Genomic DNA, 20,727 nt, shown 5'->3' on the forward strand with positions numbered 1-20,727 from the left:
TTGTGATGATTCATGTGAACATTCCTATTGTATGCCAAGAATACATTTAAAGAGGTAGCAACATCATTCATGATACCATATTTTAGAACTAAAAAAAAAATAATAAAATAATAAAACAGGTGATGAAATGGAGAGAATGGAGCAATTTCTCATCAAGGGAAGAAAAATGGACAAGCAGTTATAGGAAAAGAGCTGGAGTTTCACAGAAATCCCATTTGTCTGGTTACAGAGCATCACCTGGTTTAGAGATGTGTGACATCTGCCTTTTTCTTTTAACAGAGCTATTGCTGAAAGGGCAGAAAAAGCAACTGTTTCTTAAGCTTCAAAGACTAACTGGTCCCTGTGAGAGGCCTGTGGAGAGTGCAGTGGGGTGTGAACTGAATGTCCAGCTTCCTGTGTCTGACTGGCCCAGCACTCAGGGCTACAGGGAAATAAAGGACTATATGTCTTTTAGTGCCTATTGTAAGAAAGACATACAAAATGGGATTAGATTTTCTTAATGGTTCAAGTCAGCAGAGATAACATGTGATTGCTTGGGAAATGGCTGGTATATGGAAGTTCTTTTTCATTTCGGTTTCCTGTGACAGACACAGCGATGGGAATACGATCACTCTGGTGATAGAGAGTCACAAATTTACTTTGTCAATGAAATTGTGACAGTAATAAGAGCTGCTTTATCTGTGAAGTTGTAAAGGGAGTGGAAAGATTAATAATGCCATCGACTTTACCCTGTTTAAGCAATGAATATCACTGAACCAAAGAACTGTAAAAAAATCTTAGGGCGGAGGACAAACTTGGAAATGGGAGAAATTTGGAGTTAAAACTCTTGAGGTTTCATCGACTATCTTTCCTTCAAGACAGCATGCTTCAAAATGTGGAATTATTTTAAAAGCTATAGATATGATTGCCATCATAAATACATCCAAATTTTAAATATTTTGCCATTACTAGAAATAGTAAATAAAGTAATTTTTATTCCCTTATTTTTCTATATATAAGTGTTTTGAAGGGGCAACCACCATGATTTTCTAAAATGTTACTTTTAACAAAGAAATAAATGTACCCACTTTTTACATTAACTATGAATTTATTCAAAAATGAAAACAAGTAGAAAAACTTAGGTTGGCCATCAAGTGATTTCAAGAAGAATCTCAAGGCCCACCTGGCACACATCTAACAAAGGCCTAATAGGTTTAGGTTAAGATAGTAAAATTACGTAAAACAAACCCACAACCATTCTCAAAACACCAACCAGAGGCATAAATTTCAGCAGTTTCAATGGCACACTGTTTAAAAACTGGACTGGGTGCCTCTCTGCATCTATTCTGTTCCAGTTGGACTTTACATTTTATAGGTATGTCACAACCTATAAAATGGTTATAAATACCACATTATATATCTATTTCCTTAAAAGATGGGGCCATTGTGCAATACACAACACTAGTTTAGAAGATAATTCATTTCTACCATGACAGCAATCTTAACACTTGTTGACATTAAAATGCAAATATAATAATGATTCAGTGACTGAACAACAACAACATAATCAATCAAAATTGACACAATATTTCTTTTAAAAGATGCTTGAATTTGTTTCTGTATTTTAGGTTTACAAATAAAATTCTTGAAGAGGTGTGTAAATGTTATTACCAGATGGAGGGAAAATGGTGCATACAAACACAAGGCATAAATGTAACAATATTGATGATTTACATTCATAGATAATAATATTTTGATTATTTCAGAAAATGACGGAATATCAAGTTTAGTTTGACTGAATCTTCTAGTTAATTCAGAGTTAAATAGAAACACTTTTCTATTGCTATGATTCCGAACAGCATTACTTCATTATTTTTTATTGGTCATGTAATGGACATTAATAATTTTTCAATAGGTCAAATTACTACAGATCCTTTGAGTTGCTGAACGTTTTTCCATGACAGTAACACCCCACTACACATGAAATGCAATCATTTTTGAAATAATTTCTACTCCCAAAGGGTCATAATTTTCATTACATTATCTAGTTATTTTGCATAACCTCAATATTAAATCTAGCACTACCTTTGATGGCATTAACAAGATCCAGCACATTAAGTTTAAAAGTCAAAGTTTTTTTTCTAATAAAAATGTAATGATTTATATTTGAGAAGAGTCTTAATAATGTGTTACATAATAAATTATCATGATTTTATTACTTCAGATTTCTCATTTACAATTGCAAAGGAAGAACTGTCTAGAATTATCTGAACATAACTATTTTTCTTATGAAATAACTAATATTATTAAAATTAAACAATGAAGCTATCACTAACAACAACACTTGTATAATACAATGCTCCTTATTTATAAAACACTTTGTAATACACAATATGTTAAGCTTTTTATATGTATAATCTAATTTAATACTTGAAAAATGCTGTGAGGTTGGTATTACTGTCCACTTTTTATACATGGGGCAACCAAGACTCAAGAAACCTAAGCAACTTTTTCTAGGTCAAACATTAGGTAAACGACAGAAATAAGATTCAACAACATTCTATCTGACTCCAATGTCTATAATCTTCACTACACAATTCTTTGTAATGTACTTCTTCCAGCTCTGGTAATTCCTGAACTCTAGAGGAATTTTGAAAGCCCTTTATTCTTTCTGTAAGTTCATCTGATAACTTCTCATTACAAGGACTGATGAGCTTGCTTGAAAATAAAAAATAAAAACAAGTTTCTGTGCCCCAACGAAGATCTATTAAATCAGGTTCTCCAAGGGGCATGCCCAATAACCTGGATATTTAATAAGCTTCAGATAAGCTCAGATAGATATGATGAGATATTTCAGATAAGCTCAGATAACAAACTTTATCTAAGTTTAAGAAACCTTGTCAAGCCCCAGGTTTTACTTTGCTCCTTTCAAACACAGACCACCAGGCAGTCATCACAGATGACAAGCTCGTCAAATATGATTTAATGCAACCTACTGCTGGCACTCAGAATCAAAGTCACCAGATGTTGAATTTCCCCTGGGACATCCCTGTGATACTTCTACCACTCTAGTAGAACGTTGGAGTTCAAATGCCTATTTCAAATTGTAACAAGTATTATATAAAGTGTCTACTAGATGCCTAGTACCATGCTAAGCACTGAAGAGTACATAATAGAAAAGTCAAAGAAATCACAAGTTCAGAATGGAATATTTAAGGAAATACACAGATAGAGTCTCTAAAAGAGCAGAATTGAGATTTCAAAGAAAAAAATTAAAAAAGCAAGTAATTCTCCAATCAGGGTTAAGTTTTAAATGTTAGAACCAATCATAAGTATACTTGGGGTGGAAAATCAAATGCTCATCCTTACTTAAGAAACTTTTTTTCCCCAAAACTTCTATGTGGAGCACAGGGTTCTATTGCCCAACATCAATTCTCAAAGTTAATTATTTATTGCATTTGGAATGAGGAAAGGAAAAGATTATTTTTAAGCTTCTACTGACTCCAATAGTGCCTTTTAAAAGTGAACCACAAATAAAATACAGAAATCAAAAACAAATATGGTACTAAACTTCTTATAACTGTTTCCTGTTGTCAAATGAATTCATTTTTTGATGGGCTTCCTTTGCAGTAACTAGTGTTTTTCTTTGTTTAATCTCAAGGTAAAAAAATACATATATAGCTTTCAAGTTACCCTTGAAAACTTTCCTTTGTTTCTATTCCTTAGTTATCTTTTGCTACTGGCAATCATTTTACTTTCTTTCATATTTGTGCATATTATTCTAGCTTGCATTTTAACTGATGGTAATGCACATATTTTAATACTTTAATAATAACTTCTCAACAATATACAGATATTTCATAAATTTATTTTTAAAAAACCCAATACAGTTGAAATAAGAACTTCTAACTTCCTTAGCATTTTTCAAGTATTAAATTCATTCGATCATCTTTACCCCAGTTTTCACTGAAATCTAGGCTTAGGAACACAAATTCCATATGGAAAACTTAAGGCTGAATTAACTTTGGAATTGAGTATAAGATTGTAGGAAGAAACTTTATTTTGATTTCAATGTCTACTATAGACACAAAGGAACAGCTATTATTTATAAAAGCATCAAATTCCCAAGGTAAAGGACTTTATAAAGTGAAACATTTCTCTGACTAATGTAATAGACAGTCAAGCTCCCTGTCACCATTGCCTGGAGATAGACACACCTTTTCATGTCTTGTATTCATCCTGGGCTACTTTCACTCCCTCTGGAGGGCTTTTGAACTTGAACTTGACATCTCTTAAAATTTTTGCTTTTTTCTAAATGCAAAGGGTTTTTTTTTTTTTTGCTTACAGTTTTAGTCTTATGTGGAGTTCAAATCTAACTTAGATTAAAGAGAAGTAGTCTAGGCCTTAGAAATTCAATGTTTGTTCTTGATCTTTTCTCTTTTTTTCTTTTGTTTTTATGAGGTTGAGCTGAAAACCCCAAAGTGGGACATAATGGCTTTAGAGACAGGAAGGAAATATTCTTTATTCTTTTTTTTTCCTAGTGTAAAAAGCCCACAAGGCTCTTTTGTAGAAAGCCCACAGTAGAAGCACTCCCTCAAAAGGCACCTTTTTCTTCATAATAGCCTTAGAGGAGACAGTGCTCAGAAATGATGACAGAGCAAGTGTTGCTAATGTCATACTCAGAAACAAGCTAAGTGGTTTATGGCCAAAATCCCTTTTTACTCTATATACTTGTCAAAATATGGATTTTTTTTCATCAACACAAAGTTCTTTAAAGGTCACTGTCTCTCAAATTCCACAATAAATAATGACCCTAAAAAAGAAAAAAGAAAGTTCTCAGATAAGACATAGTAAGAAATAGCATGAGGTCACGGAAGAAGAAAAAAGATATTATGAGAATGAAAAAAACATATGAAATTATGGACTCAAAGGAGGTGACAGACCATTTCTGCATAGCAGTTTCAGACATGACTTTGACGTTCAAAAAACTTGTAGATTATGGCATCTATTTTGGTTCACGTCACACCAAATAATAAATCATCAAAATTAGCAAAGTACAAATGTGATTCATTCACTCAACAAATATTTATTGAGTGTCTGTTAAGTCACAGGCACTGTGTGCACAGAAAAAGACTGCAAAAGTCCCTATTCTGTGGATCATCTTACATTCTAGAAGGAAACAAACTTTTCACCTTTTTGTTCTGAACAGACACTTGAAAGTGCATGACCTGAAGGAACAGTAGATTTATTCCCATTTAAAGATCAAATATTTTTGGCAATACTTGTCATTTAATTAAAGCTCTATGTTTGAAGACCCAGAGATTAAAGCACATTCTCTTCCTCTACCTGCCCAAGACAAAAACGCTCTTGTACTTCTCCTGTGACAAATACTTATAGGGCTCCCATAAGCAAAACAATAATTTCCTTTAAATATGTTTGAAATAAAATATACTTAGCACTATTTAAAGTCTATAATTTATACAAACTAATTTATCATATTCTAAAATATCAACGTTGTATTTCATAAGTTAATCTCAAAAACGTTCTCTGGATCTTACCTTGGACCGTCAGAGTAGCTGATGCTTCAGCTTTTCCAACCATGTTTTCTGCAACACAAGTATATGACCCCATGTCACCAGCTGTCACTTTCCGAATTTTCAAGGTATGATCATCTCTGATTTCATATCTAGTGACAAAACAAAAGAAAGCACAGTCAAGTGAGCTTCTACTTGAAGAATTCCATTGTTACAATTGTGGCATATTTAGACATCAACTCACATGCAATATTCTCTTCAGAAAATTTAAAGCAAAAGGTAAATAATGTGGCATTTATGTACGCATGCACATAGAAATGAGCATTTTTTATATTCACAGGGGCAAAAATACTACAATACTTTTTAAAAATTAAGCTTACTTATTTTTAGTTGAAGGATAATTATTTTACAATATTGTATTGGTTTCTACCAAACATCAACATGAATCAACCACAGGTATACCTAGGTCTCCTCCCTCTTCAACTCCCTCCCACATCCCTCCTCATCCCACCCATCTAGGTTGTTACAGAGCCCCCTTTTGAGTTCCCTAGTCATACAGCAAATTCCCATTGGCTATCTATTTTACATATGGTAATGTATGTTTCCATGTTATTCTCTCCATATATCCCACCCTCTCCCCCTTCCCACTTATGCATCCACAAGTCTGTTCTCTATGTCTGTATCTCCATTGAAATTGAAGTCGCTCAGTCCTGTCCGACTCTTAGCCACCCTATGGATTGCAGCCCACCAGGCTCCTCCATCCATGGGGTTTGCCAGGCAAGAGTATTGGAGTAGGTTGCCACTGCCTTCTCCATCTCAATCATGAAGCTGTCATAATTACTGGGCAAAGGGAATTCTGATGACACATTTAGGGGTACATTAAAACGTAAAATTGGTATCCCTGTTAGAACATGTGAAGATGATCTTTCCCAGGAACTGAAATTAAAATTTTTACAAGAAGCCAAAATCCTCAAGCAATATAATCATACCAATATTGTAAAATTCATAAAAGTTAGCACACAAATACAGCCTATCTACAAAATTAAGGGAGTTGTTCCAGGACGTGATTTCCTCTCCTTTCTGAGAAAGAAGGATGACCTAAAACAGTGACATTTTTACTGCTGCCCTGCAAATAGATTCATCAGTATCATCTTTCTAGATTCCATACATATGCGTTAACATATGATATTTCATTAAACTACTTTTTAACAGAATATTTTTGGGCAAAGTTGGCACTTATTCAGTTCTTTCCTCAAGCTCTTGTACTCAGAGTAAAATTTAGGTGATCATTAAATCAATTCTTATTATATGTCAGACTTTTAAGTATTCTGTAGGTTTTCTGTTTTAAAATTCTTATAACAACTTATAAAGTACTATGTTCATCTCCATTTGGCAGATGAGAAAACTGAGGCATAGGAAGGTGAGATAAGCTGGCTTTGTTCTTCAGCTATTTTAATAGCAGAGTTGGTATTTGTACCCAGACAGTCTCATGCCAGAATTCTCTTGCCTTGTCTCGTCTTCCTTTTTCTCAAAATTTTGGATGTCCCTTGAAATTTCACTTTAATCTTTTTACTCTACATGAAATCCCTGAGTTAAACTGTCCAGCAGGTTATATATTGATCAACTACACAAATATTTCTAGCTTCTATTTTATATAAGTTCAAATTCATTATCCTGATTAGTAATTAGACATCATACCCCACAGACACCTACTATTTAATATGTTATATAAAACTTTCTTTTCTTACCCTAGCACATAAAACAACTCCCTCTCCTAACACAATCCACCTGTCTTCCTTCACCAGCTCCCTATATGGAACAAATCATTCAGTTCATCAGTTTGGTCTTGATAATGGACCCCTATCCTATTTCTATCTTATCTCCCCATTCAGGCAATTCACATCTCTTATCTGGACAGCAACAATGGTGACCCAGCCACTGGCCTCACCCCCACTGATGTGATAGCCCTAATGCTAAAAATTCTATTTTCTCTAAAAAGCAATCGGGTTCATAGTAAAGTATCTCTTGGCTCATCAAGTACATGCCATATGATTAAAAATGCTTTAATCCATACAAAGTCTTGTGAATTCAGCCTCTCTGTCTCCAGCCTGATTTCCCATAACTTCTTGCCCCAGGCCCCATGTGCTGCCGCTCTAACTTTCCACCACACAAAACATTCTTAGGTTTGCATCTGTTTTATGATATCTCTTTTCCTGAATATTCTTCTCTTTCTGTTTATCAAGTTGATATGTTTAATTAAGACATTGCTTCTCTGTCGCTTCCCTTTGAGAACTCTCTCCTGATTTTCTGCTCCCACAGGTCTACCTTTATGCATTAAAAAGGTGTGCTATGTTACTCTGAATCTATCCATACATGTCTCCTTTGGTGAGTTCACTGACAACAGAAGCTCTATCTAAACCATTGCTATAACCCGCAAACCTAATAGGGGCTCAAGGTATGTTTGGTGAATGAATGGCCACTGGAGAGATGACAGCCTCAAGACAGTGCCTGAAAGTTTCCTTTCATTACCTCATTCCCTAAGGCTGGGAGTGTATCTCTGCTTCTAGGCAATTTAAGGATTTGACAGATACCAAGAAACTCTGACCTCTTCTACCATTCCCTGGTGATACTGTAGCTAAGGAAAAGGAAGTCTGCTTTTTAATTGGTTCATAGTTATATCTTTAATGCTGTACCTCCCTTCCCCACCTACTCCCATATAAGACACTGGTATTAACCGTAGTCTGGCTGGACAAAAGAAAACTATTTAAGGAACAGCACATCTTGCAAGGGTTCCTGGGCATGTTGGGGTCATGAATGTACAGTTTTATCTGAAACTCTCAGAGAAAGCACGGCAACCTTCTGATTCTAACTATCTCTCTTACTGTGTCTGGCCCAAGGAGATCAAAGAGTCCAGAGAAAACCATTCTAGTGGCTTATATGTGAACAGTGGTCAGATGAGAACCACAGAAATTCCGGGTAGATGAATCCCATCATTAAATTCTCATTCATACCTGGACTTGGGCAGTTCCCCATCATCTTTCCTCCATCGTACCGTGGGCACAGGGTCACCTCGGGCCTCACATTTAAATTCTGCACTGTCATCCACAGTGACTGCCAAGTTACTAGGTCTCTTCACAAAGGACGGTCTCTCTAAAATTAGAAAAAGTCATCTCAAAAAAATACAGAAACTTAAAGCCATTTTGGATGTTATGGAAGAGCAGATTTAGAATTTAAAAAAAGTATTCCACAGAGTTCCCCACTTCTCCTCTCTTGGTGTGGTGTCTCCTCCTATTTGTCTTTCTGTGTCTTGGCTACTTTATCTAAGGCTGCTTTACTAATTCCATCTGTCTTTTTCCCATTCCCCAAATACTGGTTTACCTTCTAGAAGAGGCCATTTCTTTTTCCCTTGTTGTTGTTTAGTCGCTCAATCATGTCCGACTCTTTGTGACCCCAAGGACACTAGCCCTTTGTCCATGGGATTCTCCAGGAAAGAATACTGGAGTGGGTTGCCATTTCCTTCTCTAGAGGATCTTCCTCACCCAAGAATCAAACCTGCATATCCTGCATTGGCAGGCAGATTGGTGCATAAACATACTAAATGATAATAAGAGATTCACTTTACAGTTAAGCAAGTCAAATAAAACTGTACTTACCTAACACAGTGAGCTCTGCTACTTCACTCTCACGCTCCCCAACCATGTTGGTACCAACACAAACATATTTGCCTGCATCACTTTTGCGGGTGTAAGTAATCATGAGCTTTCCTCCTCGTATCTTAAAAAAAAAATTTTCACATGAATATCATTAACATTGCTTTAGTAATTTTTATATGATGGGGTCTTTGTAAGTGCAGTCAACTTTCTAAGCATGCAAAGAAAGCCTAATTAAATAAAAAAGCTGATGTGTAGTATTTGCCATATTTATAGGTAATAACTTTAAACAGAATTTATTCCAAAGATATCATTTAAAAGAGGCAAAATATTTCCTTACCTACATTTCTTGCAAAGTTATTATATTCTGTATAACTAGAAGTTTGTGTTTCCAGACGGGCTCGGTTCTTTCGTATTATTTAATTAAAGGAAAACAAAAATTGCATGAGCAATTTGGTTAATAAGTAGAAAAAAGAAAAAGGAAAATTTTTTAAATTCATGTATATTTGATTTATAATACTGTGTTAATTTCTGCTGTATAGCAAAATAATTCAACTATAAATATGTGTACATTCTTTTTTTATATTCTTTTTCATTATGGTTTATCACAGGATATTGAATAGAATTCCCTATGCTATATAGTAGGACTGCGCTGTTTGGGAAATTCTTTAATACTATGTGACTATAATTAATATGCCAATATATATTAGCTATAAGTAATTTCAAGAACCATATTCAGTGTTATAAGATGTGGAAACAAAACTATTTCTCATTACTTAACTTACCAGAGTTGCTTTAAAAGAATATATCTTAATTTCCAAAACACTGCAGAAACTGACATGTCCTAAAAAACATAGATTCTATTTCTGCCCAACAGTTTCTTAGGGACTTAGGAGGCAGAGACTGAACAGATCCCAATAAATCATCTGGAAATTCATTTGGGTACACTCTTGAACACTTAATTACTTGAAGAAGAATTAATTACAAATATAAGCAGACTTGCAGTACAATAAGTAGGCTGAAGCTAATCATGAATTAAGATTGGGATGAGGAAATTGAACTATCTTTACTTAATTTAATACATTTTAGGTGGGGAGTAGAGTTCAGTTAACCATGAATATCTATAAAGCTCTGAACCTTAGAAAAGTTTGTCAGGGAGAACTTCCAGAATGTTTATTTATGGAGGTTTTGATCTCAAAGTTATTCTGTACACTCTACAGATTAAACAAAGGAGGAAACAAAAAAATAAAGAAAGCAAGCAAGGAGGGAAGGAAGGGAGGAAGGAAGGAAGGAACCATTCAAATAGAATTTTGTTTTTCATCCTACACCAGGAGTTTACTACTTTATAATGGCGGAGGTCACACTGTTTTGAAATGCCTAAATTGCTTCATTTCAACTCGGATACCCCAAACTAGAGATTGTAACCAAATCTTTATGTATTAGGAAAAATCAGATATTAACAAAGTGATTTTAATTTGGGGGGGCTTTAGAACTTGATTTTTTAGAGTCCTTTTATTTTTTAAAAATCATTATTCTCCAGGTATTATTTTAAGAACCTTCCTGTAACTTTTCTCTACATCGTTCATGATTATGTCCCTCATGCTTAGAAAAACATCTGCATAGAGTAGTCACCTGAAAGATTTTTGATGAATGCAAATGGCTTTTGTAGGTAAAATTAGTGTATTATTTAAGTATTTTTATAAAGGTTTATAGCAGTTATAAGATATGTTAATGATAGAATTATTCTTTTCATATATACTTACCTAAATTCTCAAACAGAATAAAACTAACAAATAAATGTCACATGAGAAAAAAACCTTCCAAAAGTTAACTACTGTCAATACTTTCTGAACATTTTTCTTTTGTCCCTCCCTCTCTCTCAGTATAGATATAGATGAGTAGATATGGCTATAGAGATATAAAAAATACATCACACACACACTTTTACTAAAGCAAAATCATGTGATATATGCTTTTCTATAAGCTGCATTTTCAATTCAATGATATACTACAATACACAGGAGTCCACCACATAAAGAATATTATCACACACCCAAAATGTCAATAGTGCTGAGGCTTATAAGCCTTGTTCTGAAGACCTGGCTTTGTCCTAAAGATAAATGCTGAATTAAAATGACAAAAGGAGGGAGGGGTTAAAATTAAATAATATCATAAATGCTTATTCTATCTGGAAAAAGCAGCGAGAAGACTCCCGAGATTAGTATAAATGCCCCCACATAACTTCCATCCCATCGACAAGACATTTTCATTATAAAACCCTACATTCCACTCACAGGTAATAAGGGTTAAATAGCCCAAAATGAATATTACAAATTAAATGGAAAATCAAACAAACCTCACTAAACCTGGGAGAAACTTTTTTCTTTGAGATGATAGAGACAGAAATTGACAAAAGTGAAGGAAGAAACAAAAAAGTTACCGAAAACAGAAACAGAAAAAATACTGGATGAAAATGACAGTCTTCAATTTCCATAAGTTCAAATTGATTCTGGCACTATGTCAATGGCTGAATTGAAACAGATCAAACCAAAAGCCATAATTCTATTCTCTATGGTCACAAATGTGGACTGCATGGTAGCCTATTCTTTTCAATAAGCAAAAGAATAGGAAAAAAACCTAGCGGTGTAACCCTAATCAAATATAACATACCACTTTTAAACAGTAACCTACCATTAACCATCACCATTTTATGTTGAGTCATAAAAATATTGATTGTAAAAGGTGACTTTGTATATTCTAAATCTTAGTGCTCCTTTGTAAAACCAAAAATTGACATTTCCTCTCTCTTCAGAGAAAGGAAAAATATGTCTTCTAACACATACAGAATACTACAAATGTGAAAACAGCACTGTTTAAAACAAGCTAAGAAATATTTCTTGGCAGATTTCTTCCTGCAGCTGGATCTGACAGCCAAATTGTAAACCTATCAAAAACGAGTTTGTATAATGAACAGACACAATGGTAAACACTGCATTGCAGAGGACTACTTCAATTAACATAATCTGGGGAGTGGAGGTGCAGAATGTGTTAAGCTTTCAGACAATATGCTGGCATCTAGCCTGTGTCAAAAATCCAAGCAGAGGTCCCTCTTCCTCATTACCATCTACCTAACCAGCCCTCAGTAGTAACCACATTAGAAGCCCACATTTCCATAAGCTCTAGACAGCGCTTAAAGGGGGGGCCCTCAGCTATCTACATACTAGATGAAAACAAAAGCTTCCCAGTGGTGTTGCTCTTTTTGGGGAAGGAGTCAGAGGAGGAGAAAAGAGGAGATGGCGAAAAATTTTTTAAGTTTCAAATAACTTTACATTTTCTCTTTTTCTTTAGAACCAGTCTCAGGTTAAAAAAAAAAAAAATAGTGACATTAAGGTAAGGAATACCTCAACGTATTTGATATGTGGGATTCTTATATACTAGCATTTTCCCTTTAAGAAGCTATAAATGATTTTTTCCTTAAGGGTAAAAGCCTTCTCTCTTAGTACTTAAAGACTTCTCTGAAGTCACTGAAAATCCCTTATAGAATGCTTTCATCTCCTTTATTGTGTTGTTTACTAACAAGATTATACAGAAAAATCAGGAATAAGATGTAGCTTGTCAAACAAAAGTGGAGAGAACCATTTCATATTTTTTTCTGGTGAGCACACAAAAAAACTACAATCAGAATTCTTATTTCCAGAATACAAGAAGGAACATTATCTCTGCACACAGAAAAGCAAGCTTCTTTTTAGAAAGTAAATTAAGGTTTTTGTCTAGTTATTCTACAGCAATCAGTGCTTAAAATCAGAAATGAAGATGAACTTAAAATGAACTTCTTGGTATGTCTTCATTTTCTACCCTAAAGCAAGTCAGATGATTTGCAGTATCTGTTACACAGGAATTTTTTTTCAGGCATCACCCCCACAATGTTATCCATACACCTCTAGGTTAACATACTAAACCAACTGGGGCTAATTAACTAGTTCGGCTACACAAAATCTTTTCTGCTTTTAATTACATTAACCTAATGTGACTTGAATTCAGCAGACCAAAAACGAAACCACTAATTATATTAAGGGCTTCAAAGACGATTTCAAATTGCTAACCACTAAACTGTCATATAATTTATCTCATTTCCTTAAGTAGATGTTGCATTCAAAATCTGTGTTTCTCACTATAAATACTATTTTTAAAATAGATCCTAACAATGGATTCAAAGAACACTGATTTAGAATGCTAGAAGAGAAATATGTTTCAATAATACACAAAAGACACAAACAGGTGTCATTATACCTATGGGAAATTGGGCAGTACTTAATTTTTACAATTTTCTGAAAGATTAACGGCTCAGAAATATTCATTTACAGTAGTAAAGACAACAGCAGGGTTAATATGAGTGGCAGTTTTAAAGCACTTAGGCTTAGAAATTATTTTTTCTGAAAAATGATTCTTTATCATGTTTTCACACTGCTTTGCAAAATAAATGAGCAGAGAGGCTGTGAATTATAGTACAGGGTATCATCCTTAAACAATTCACTACTAAGTCTCTTTGGGCAGAATATCTCTTCATAGCAATGCTGCCAATTCTGCCTGGATCTTTGACCTGAGCAACAGATACCACACTGTTGTCAACTAAAGGAAGAGTACTTCGCAGTAAGATTTAATGACCACAAGACACCAGTACCCCAGATGCCAGTCATAGCCTCCAGACATTCACGTGGTGAACTAAACCTCAGGGCAGTTTTGGATAGTCCTTAAGGACTCCTTTCAACAGAGACATGTTAAGAAGAGTCAGAGTAACAGTTTTTATTACTTTAACCTTTAGCATTCAACAACAGTAACAACAAAAACCACCCCCCACCAAAGATATCTTATTTGGTCAGGGAGGAGAGAGTGATAGGAAGTGAAACAATACCCATCACTTTCCAGTCTGGTTGCAAGAGTATCAACCATTAATGTGAACAATTCCAATTGAAGCTTCCAAGCCTTCTAACATATACCACATCAACTTTCAAAAACAAAGGTCGCATCCTAAATGAAGGGAAAACACTGGTGGTAGTGCAATTATACTACACATATGATAGACAATGAGTTTGATAAAATACATGTCCCACAGCAGTCTAAAAAGTTATAACCAAATAAAAGATAATTCACATAATTTGGATCTTATGTACTATCAAAGAATACAGTCTTTCTTATTTTGCAGTATTTCTTATTCACACTCTCAGGTAAGCAGTTCAATAAGAACAGTTAATAAAAAGCCATGCTGAGAATTAAATAGTTTTATGTTTTTACTTATATCAAATATAGGTAATTTATATTTTTAATACACATATTCACAGTTTTGCTGTTTTACTTTTTGGAACATAAATTTTAATGGAGTTAGCAAGTAGATCAAAATTTAAATTTTTGTAAAACTTCAGTTATCAAAAAATCATTGATATAAAATAATTTATATCTACCACTCAAATCACCATCAATACTTAAGTATAGACAGAAATTTCAAGAACTTAATCTTTATTCTATTTATCTGTAGTAACCTTGTCACACTAATGTTTTTAAAAGTGATTTTGATGTATCCATAAGAACATGATTTCATATTAAAATCTCCAATGTAAGTTTTCTTTTAGATGATTAAACAAAATAATAAACCATGGTTAGGCAAATCACAGTTCTTCTTCCTGGCTAACAAAGTTTATTTCTGCTCTACTTTTCATAAAGGCTATTGCCTCTTAATATATTTTCCAAAAAAATTCAACTCTTTCTATTTCTGCTTCATTCTGGTTCACAGGGACCTTTAATAAAAGGAGAGAGAAGAGAGAGACAGAGGAAAAGGAGGAGAAGAAGGAAGAAGAAATGCATTGTCTTAAATACTTCCCACTCAAGCTTCTTGATGAGATGTAACCTGATTTCATGCTGGTTATCCAAAGGCTGTTATACATAGCTGCCATGTACTCATGACTAGTTCAATATGGACTCCTCATACAAAATGAGAGACTGTACAACACAGGTGGATTAAACTAAGAAAAATAAATTATATGCTATTATTTACAATATTTTCTCAGTATAGATTATTAAAAAAAAACCATTAGTAAGATTTCCATCACACTGTGAAAATTTTTCATCTGAATGTTACTTATCCATTTGCTTGTCCATTCTTATGCTAATCATCCTTGGTCTTTATAGCCTACTTAATGGTAGGAATGATGTTCACGAGATTTTCACACACAAAACATCTTATACAAAAAAAGGATGCCTGGGTAAGTACATACACACTGTAAAGAAATTATGAAAATGACAAATTGAAAACAAATGACTATTCTACATTTTACCTGGTCACATTAAAAGGGAAAGTGTTGCAAGGAAAAAAAAAAAGTTATTGTAGGTCTTTCAGCTGTTCTCCTAGGTGTGGAATTGAGAGGAAAAACAGGCAATTAGGATCTCTCCACTGGCATTCCATACTTGCTTGGGTGACATGCATACAAGAGAACGTGATCCAGTTTCATTTGTTTGCTGGGCCACTTTACAATACCATTTAAAAACCAACATGATTTCTGCCAAGAGTTTAAACACACTCGATCATCAGAGAGAGACAACAAGAGACTCATGCAGAAAAAAGCAATTATCCCAGTGGGGACACGTGGCTCTCTCCACAGCTTGGGGAGCTGCCAGCTGAGAACACAGGCCTGGGAGAATTGCTGCCCAGGACTATGGCAGCTGCGTTTCTCTGTGATTTTCATTCCTCCAACTAAACTTCTCATTTCTTCCTCATGGCAGTTTATAAATTGGTAGTTGGCTGTTTGATGCCACAGAAGCACACCTAGGATAATTTGATTATAGACTAACAAGGGCTATACTGCTAATTGAAGGCAAGTGGGAGCCACCCTGCAGAGAGACATGGTTAAGTTAAAGGGAGAGGGTGATTTTCTGTGTGAAAGTATAAATTATTATCTTTCTGTATATCTAGTTTATATCACCAGATGATCTTGCCATGAATCCTAATTTTAACAAGGAATAATACTTTAAAAAAAAGAAAGGAAGTCCTGACTTCTTAAAAGACACCTATTTTGCTTGCTTAAGTGTGGTTCAAAGTCAATATGAAGACCTGGGTTTGGCATTTTCTCCTGGACACCATGTTATTGAACCAGTCAACCGGGAAAGCCATCTCTAATTTATTGTATTCCAAACCAGGGGCAGACAACTGCCGACTGCTGGTGAAAGAGAGAGCAGATGAGACAGTGAGGGCTTTTAGCTGATTCCCCAGGTGTCTGGTTCCCAAGTCATTAAGATCAGAACCCCAAAGTGAATCCTATAAAAAGGAGGCACTATAAGAGTGGTTTGAGAAGAAAACAGCCTCTGCCAGCCATCCCCGCAAAGTGAGTTGATTGATTTTTACCTCCGAAAATTCTGCGTATTACATGGTAGTATTCTACATGCCTATGAGAAATTAATTTAGTTCCCAGCCATTAAAGTTAATGTATTAGTTCCTTCACAGGTCTCATGAAACAATGTCCTGCTGTTTTAAAGGTAAAAACAAAGTCTTATGGGCAATTTTCACTTTCCTACGAAAACAGGATTGCTTTTTATCACCTCTTCCAACCATCTGGCTACAATTCTGAATTTACATATAGTCACTGTTAGGATAGCCTGAAATAAAAATCTATGGAGGAATTATGACTATACTCTAGAAATAAAGATGACAAATGCTCGTCATATTTGAGGGAAGAAAAGCTCATTTTTAAGCACTTGGCTCTTTTGAGTTACATGTTCACCAGCTGAAAATACTTTTCAAACAGTAAATCCTTTTTTTTTTTCCTCACCACGGGTTCTTACGCTTAGCTCTTTTCTACAGTTTTCGTCCAGTCTGAGAATTTCCCTTACCACCAAATGCCTTGCTAAGCTAATGCCTTTTCCAGAGACACTATTTTGTTATTTGTGAAATTTAAATTCACTTATATTACGGAGAAAACATATAACTATGGCAGACAAAGTCCAAACCAAGGCTGAGTATGCAATGGATTCTTGGACTCAGAAATGCAGAATGACTTTATAGAAATGAAGTATAGAAATTAAGGAGACTTGTTTGTGTAAATAAATTTGTAACCTGAAAAAATAAATAAGCAATAAAAGCCTTTAATACTTTTTATTTAACATTTAATACTGTTTATTAAGATTCTATACAAGTAGGAAGATCCCTAAAATAAGCCATAAATTGAAATAAACACGCATCCCTGTTCTGTGGTATTTTAATCTAAAAGAGTCAAGAGAACAAGAAGTGACTTGCATGTGACAAGCTTAATTGATTAATCAGAGTCAGGGCTCATCAGACAGGGTCAGAGATTCAATATCCATATGGTCAGTTGCTTCACTCTCTTTTATTGATCACAAGACTATGCCAGAAACTAGCTCACTTATTTGGCAAATTTGTGCCTCATTTCGTAAGAGACACATGATAAGACAAAGGATGACAGATAACCCCCTCTTCTCCACCACAATACATGGTAAAACAAATGAAAATATATCTACACACTACCTAAGAGAAAGCAAGTAAGATAATTTATGCATGTGAGGGACAGAATAGAATCTTGGGGAGAAGGGCCTGAGCTAGGGCTTAAAGGAACTCTTTTTCATGGCTTACATTAATCTTCATAATTATGCACATGTACTTCTCACTATTTCGAGAGAACGAATGGTCATCTTGTGGATAAATAAATCAAAATAAATGTATCCTGTCCCTTATATTTCTATAGCTATTTGCAAAAACAAAAGTGAAAATGTCTACCTGAAGAGTATTTCAAATACCATTTGGAATGATACATTTGCAACAGTCTTTCTCCAACTATAAACAGTAAAGTTCTCCAGTGAAGACAAAAACATTCTAAACAGAATATACGTGCAAAAAGTATTAATAGTGTTAAGGATTTCAATGTTCTGGATTGCCCCAAACCTAAGGCTATACATTATTTTTGAACTTTGATTTGAAATTCAGAATTTCGTGAATCCTAGGTTTCTTCCATACAAACCTAAATAGGAGGTTTCAGCATTCAGAACTTTTCAGGTAAGGTTCTGATGTTTGTGATATCAGTCAGTGGGAAAATGAAAGAGTAAGATTAAAACCAATAAGAAACAAAAAACAAACAAAAAATTCTATCTTGTGCTTACTGTTTCTCTTCTATATAAAACAGAAATTCTACAGTGGTAAGTTTTCTGTATCTCTAGAATCTTGCTCCACTCCCATGGAGAAAGCATACTATCATATTTTTCAAGATTTGAGATGTAGGATACATAGAATTCTTTGATTTTGGTCATTATTTCTTCATTGAAAGGCTTGATATTTGAGAATTTGTTAGAAATACACTCTTTTCTGTTGCTGTACAGAGAAAAACTCAAATTCTGTTGACCTCATACCAAAGTAATACATACATTTAAAGATGCTAATGTTTCAATAAGTTTTTAAACGACTTAACAACTGGAAAAAACTGAAAAAAGTTATGTCCTAAGTGTAAAATGCTTTTGGCAGTCTTCTCAAACACATGAAAAATACATCAGTGAATCTGTGGTAAATTTCATAAATGTACTACTGTATTTAAACAACAACCTGGAATATCATTACTGTCATGATTAACGAGAACCATGAGGTAGCAACATGTGCTGTGTATATGGCATTGTTGCACGCATCATCATTCATTTTTATAACAGCCTCACAGGTGAGATATATTTTTCTACTAAAGGATGAGAAAACTAATGCTCAGAGCATATCAGAAACTTGCTCCAGATCATTTAGCAAGTGATTGGAGTTCATTCTACATAAATCCAAAGTAAAGTTTACCTAGTGCACTTACTTTTGGACAGAAAACAAGAGCTCCTATTTTCTGTGCTTCTCATGCCACAAACTACAAATCAGCAATGTCTCATATAGACTGAGAGACTCAGTGGCTTGGGGAAGAAATAGGTACTATTGGTGGACCTCCCTGAGAGCATTAGATTGATGGCCCTCCTTCCATTACACTCCATATTTAAGCCTGAGTGATCCTAATAGCCAAACTAATTGCCATTAATCCACCTAGCTGCCAGTAGAAAAGATGGACCTGTTTACATTTCACATATGCATTTGCTCTTTGTAGGAGAAATCTAGTTAGGTAAATATCTTACATTAGTTCCTCTATGGAGGGATGGCTCTTCTTTTTCCATGTAAATATGTACTTATTACTAGCACATATTTAAAATCTGAACAGGATACGTATGTTTTCCTAATAAAGATGAGAAAATCTGACATGATCTTTTATAAGCATGATGCATAACGTAATATGATGATATGCTGTATCTAGGTGATAGAAGGGTGACACCATGAATGCTAAAAGGCAAAGAAATAAGAAATAATGGATTCCTTGGCAAATTACACTTTATCCACTCAAGGAGACAGAGTTCCATTATTTTCAACTGGTATTATACAGGTTGAGTTCAACTGCTTTTGAAATTTTCCTATACATGATGATGCTCTTAAAGGTGACTTAAACATGAGCCTTTTTCTAGTGTGATCCGCCTTTAAAGCTTCATGATCACCTAGATTTGTAAGATTTAGGAAGAGAAAACCTGTGCCATCTGTTAGTAATTTTCTTAATGCACACTGGATTATTCTACAAGTGTATGATTTATCATATTATCAAATTCTTCAGCCTTAAGGAGATAAAACTTGAAGTGGTCAGACATTACTAATAGAGTATTAGTACTTTTAAAGCAACTTGCCTTTAAACAAAAGAAAGGCAGAATCAGCATTAAATTAGACATCAGCCTCAGCATAAGACTTGGGATTATTTTTTGAGAGAGCATCTTTAAAAGTGACAGTATGAACAAGATGGAGAAATAGATAAAACCAATTTCAGCCAATTACAGGTAATGGAAAGAAAATCCCAATCCCTTTGCTCAGATTAAAAATAATTTTAAATATAAAGGCTAAAAATAATTTATGTGATTTCTGCAGCTTGAACCATGTTTTAAGGGGATAACGCTGTATACTCAAATGCATTTTTCCATTTACTACTTTGTTTTTTAAAGATTACAATTCATTCTTCCTGTGGTAAATGGAAAATTATGTCTGGGTCATCATGAGCAAATACTGAAATTACAAGCATTTAGAAAAGTCAACTTTTTAAAAATAGAGAATTTACAAAAAGTATTCTTATATTATTTAAATTTTTTCCAAATTATAGGCAAGGTTTATAAGCAAGGTTTTAAGATACATTTTAAAACGGTATTTCTAGAGAAACATTTCATCCATGATTAATAGATATTCGAAAATAAACTGGTTGGGACACCATCCTTGAAACCACAAAAAGACTGTACCTTTAATTTGGCAAACTACTTTAACCTATAATTAAACAAAGTGCTCCCAGACAGTAGTAAAATGCCACTAGTCCTTGGCTATTTGGAGGACTGTAATGACCTGATCAAATATATCGAAGTGATTGGAATGTGAAGAAACCTAGTTGCTTGAGTGAGCGTGCATTATGAGGAAGAAACAAAGGGACAACAACATTTGTAAATCAACTCTCTCAGGGTATCATGCT

The 20,727-nt window shown here is 34.4% G+C and overlaps 1 protein-coding gene across 1 annotated transcript in view; it reads right to left on the reverse strand.

Annotated features, from left to right (window-relative positions):
• The window catches only part of ROBO1 (roundabout guidance receptor 1), a 452,203-nt gene that overhangs the window by 108,592 nt on the left and 322,884 nt on the right, over positions 1-20,727 (reverse strand). Inside the window, exons 4-6 of the mRNA XM_069578675.1 lie at positions 9,167-9,287; positions 8,525-8,663; positions 5,538-5,665 (exon numbers count right to left, since the gene is read on the reverse strand). Of these exons, the coding sequence (XP_069434776.1) occupies positions 5,538-5,665; positions 8,525-8,663; positions 9,167-9,287 (388 nt within the window). The remainder of the gene's footprint in view (positions 1-5,537; positions 5,666-8,524; positions 8,664-9,166; positions 9,288-20,727) is intronic.

Source organism: Ovis canadensis, chromosome 1 (assembly GCF_042477335.2).
Source record: "Ovis canadensis isolate MfBH-ARS-UI-01 breed Bighorn chromosome 1, ARS-UI_OviCan_v2, whole genome shotgun sequence".
NCBI lineage: Eukaryota > Metazoa > Chordata > Mammalia > Artiodactyla > Bovidae > Ovis > Ovis canadensis.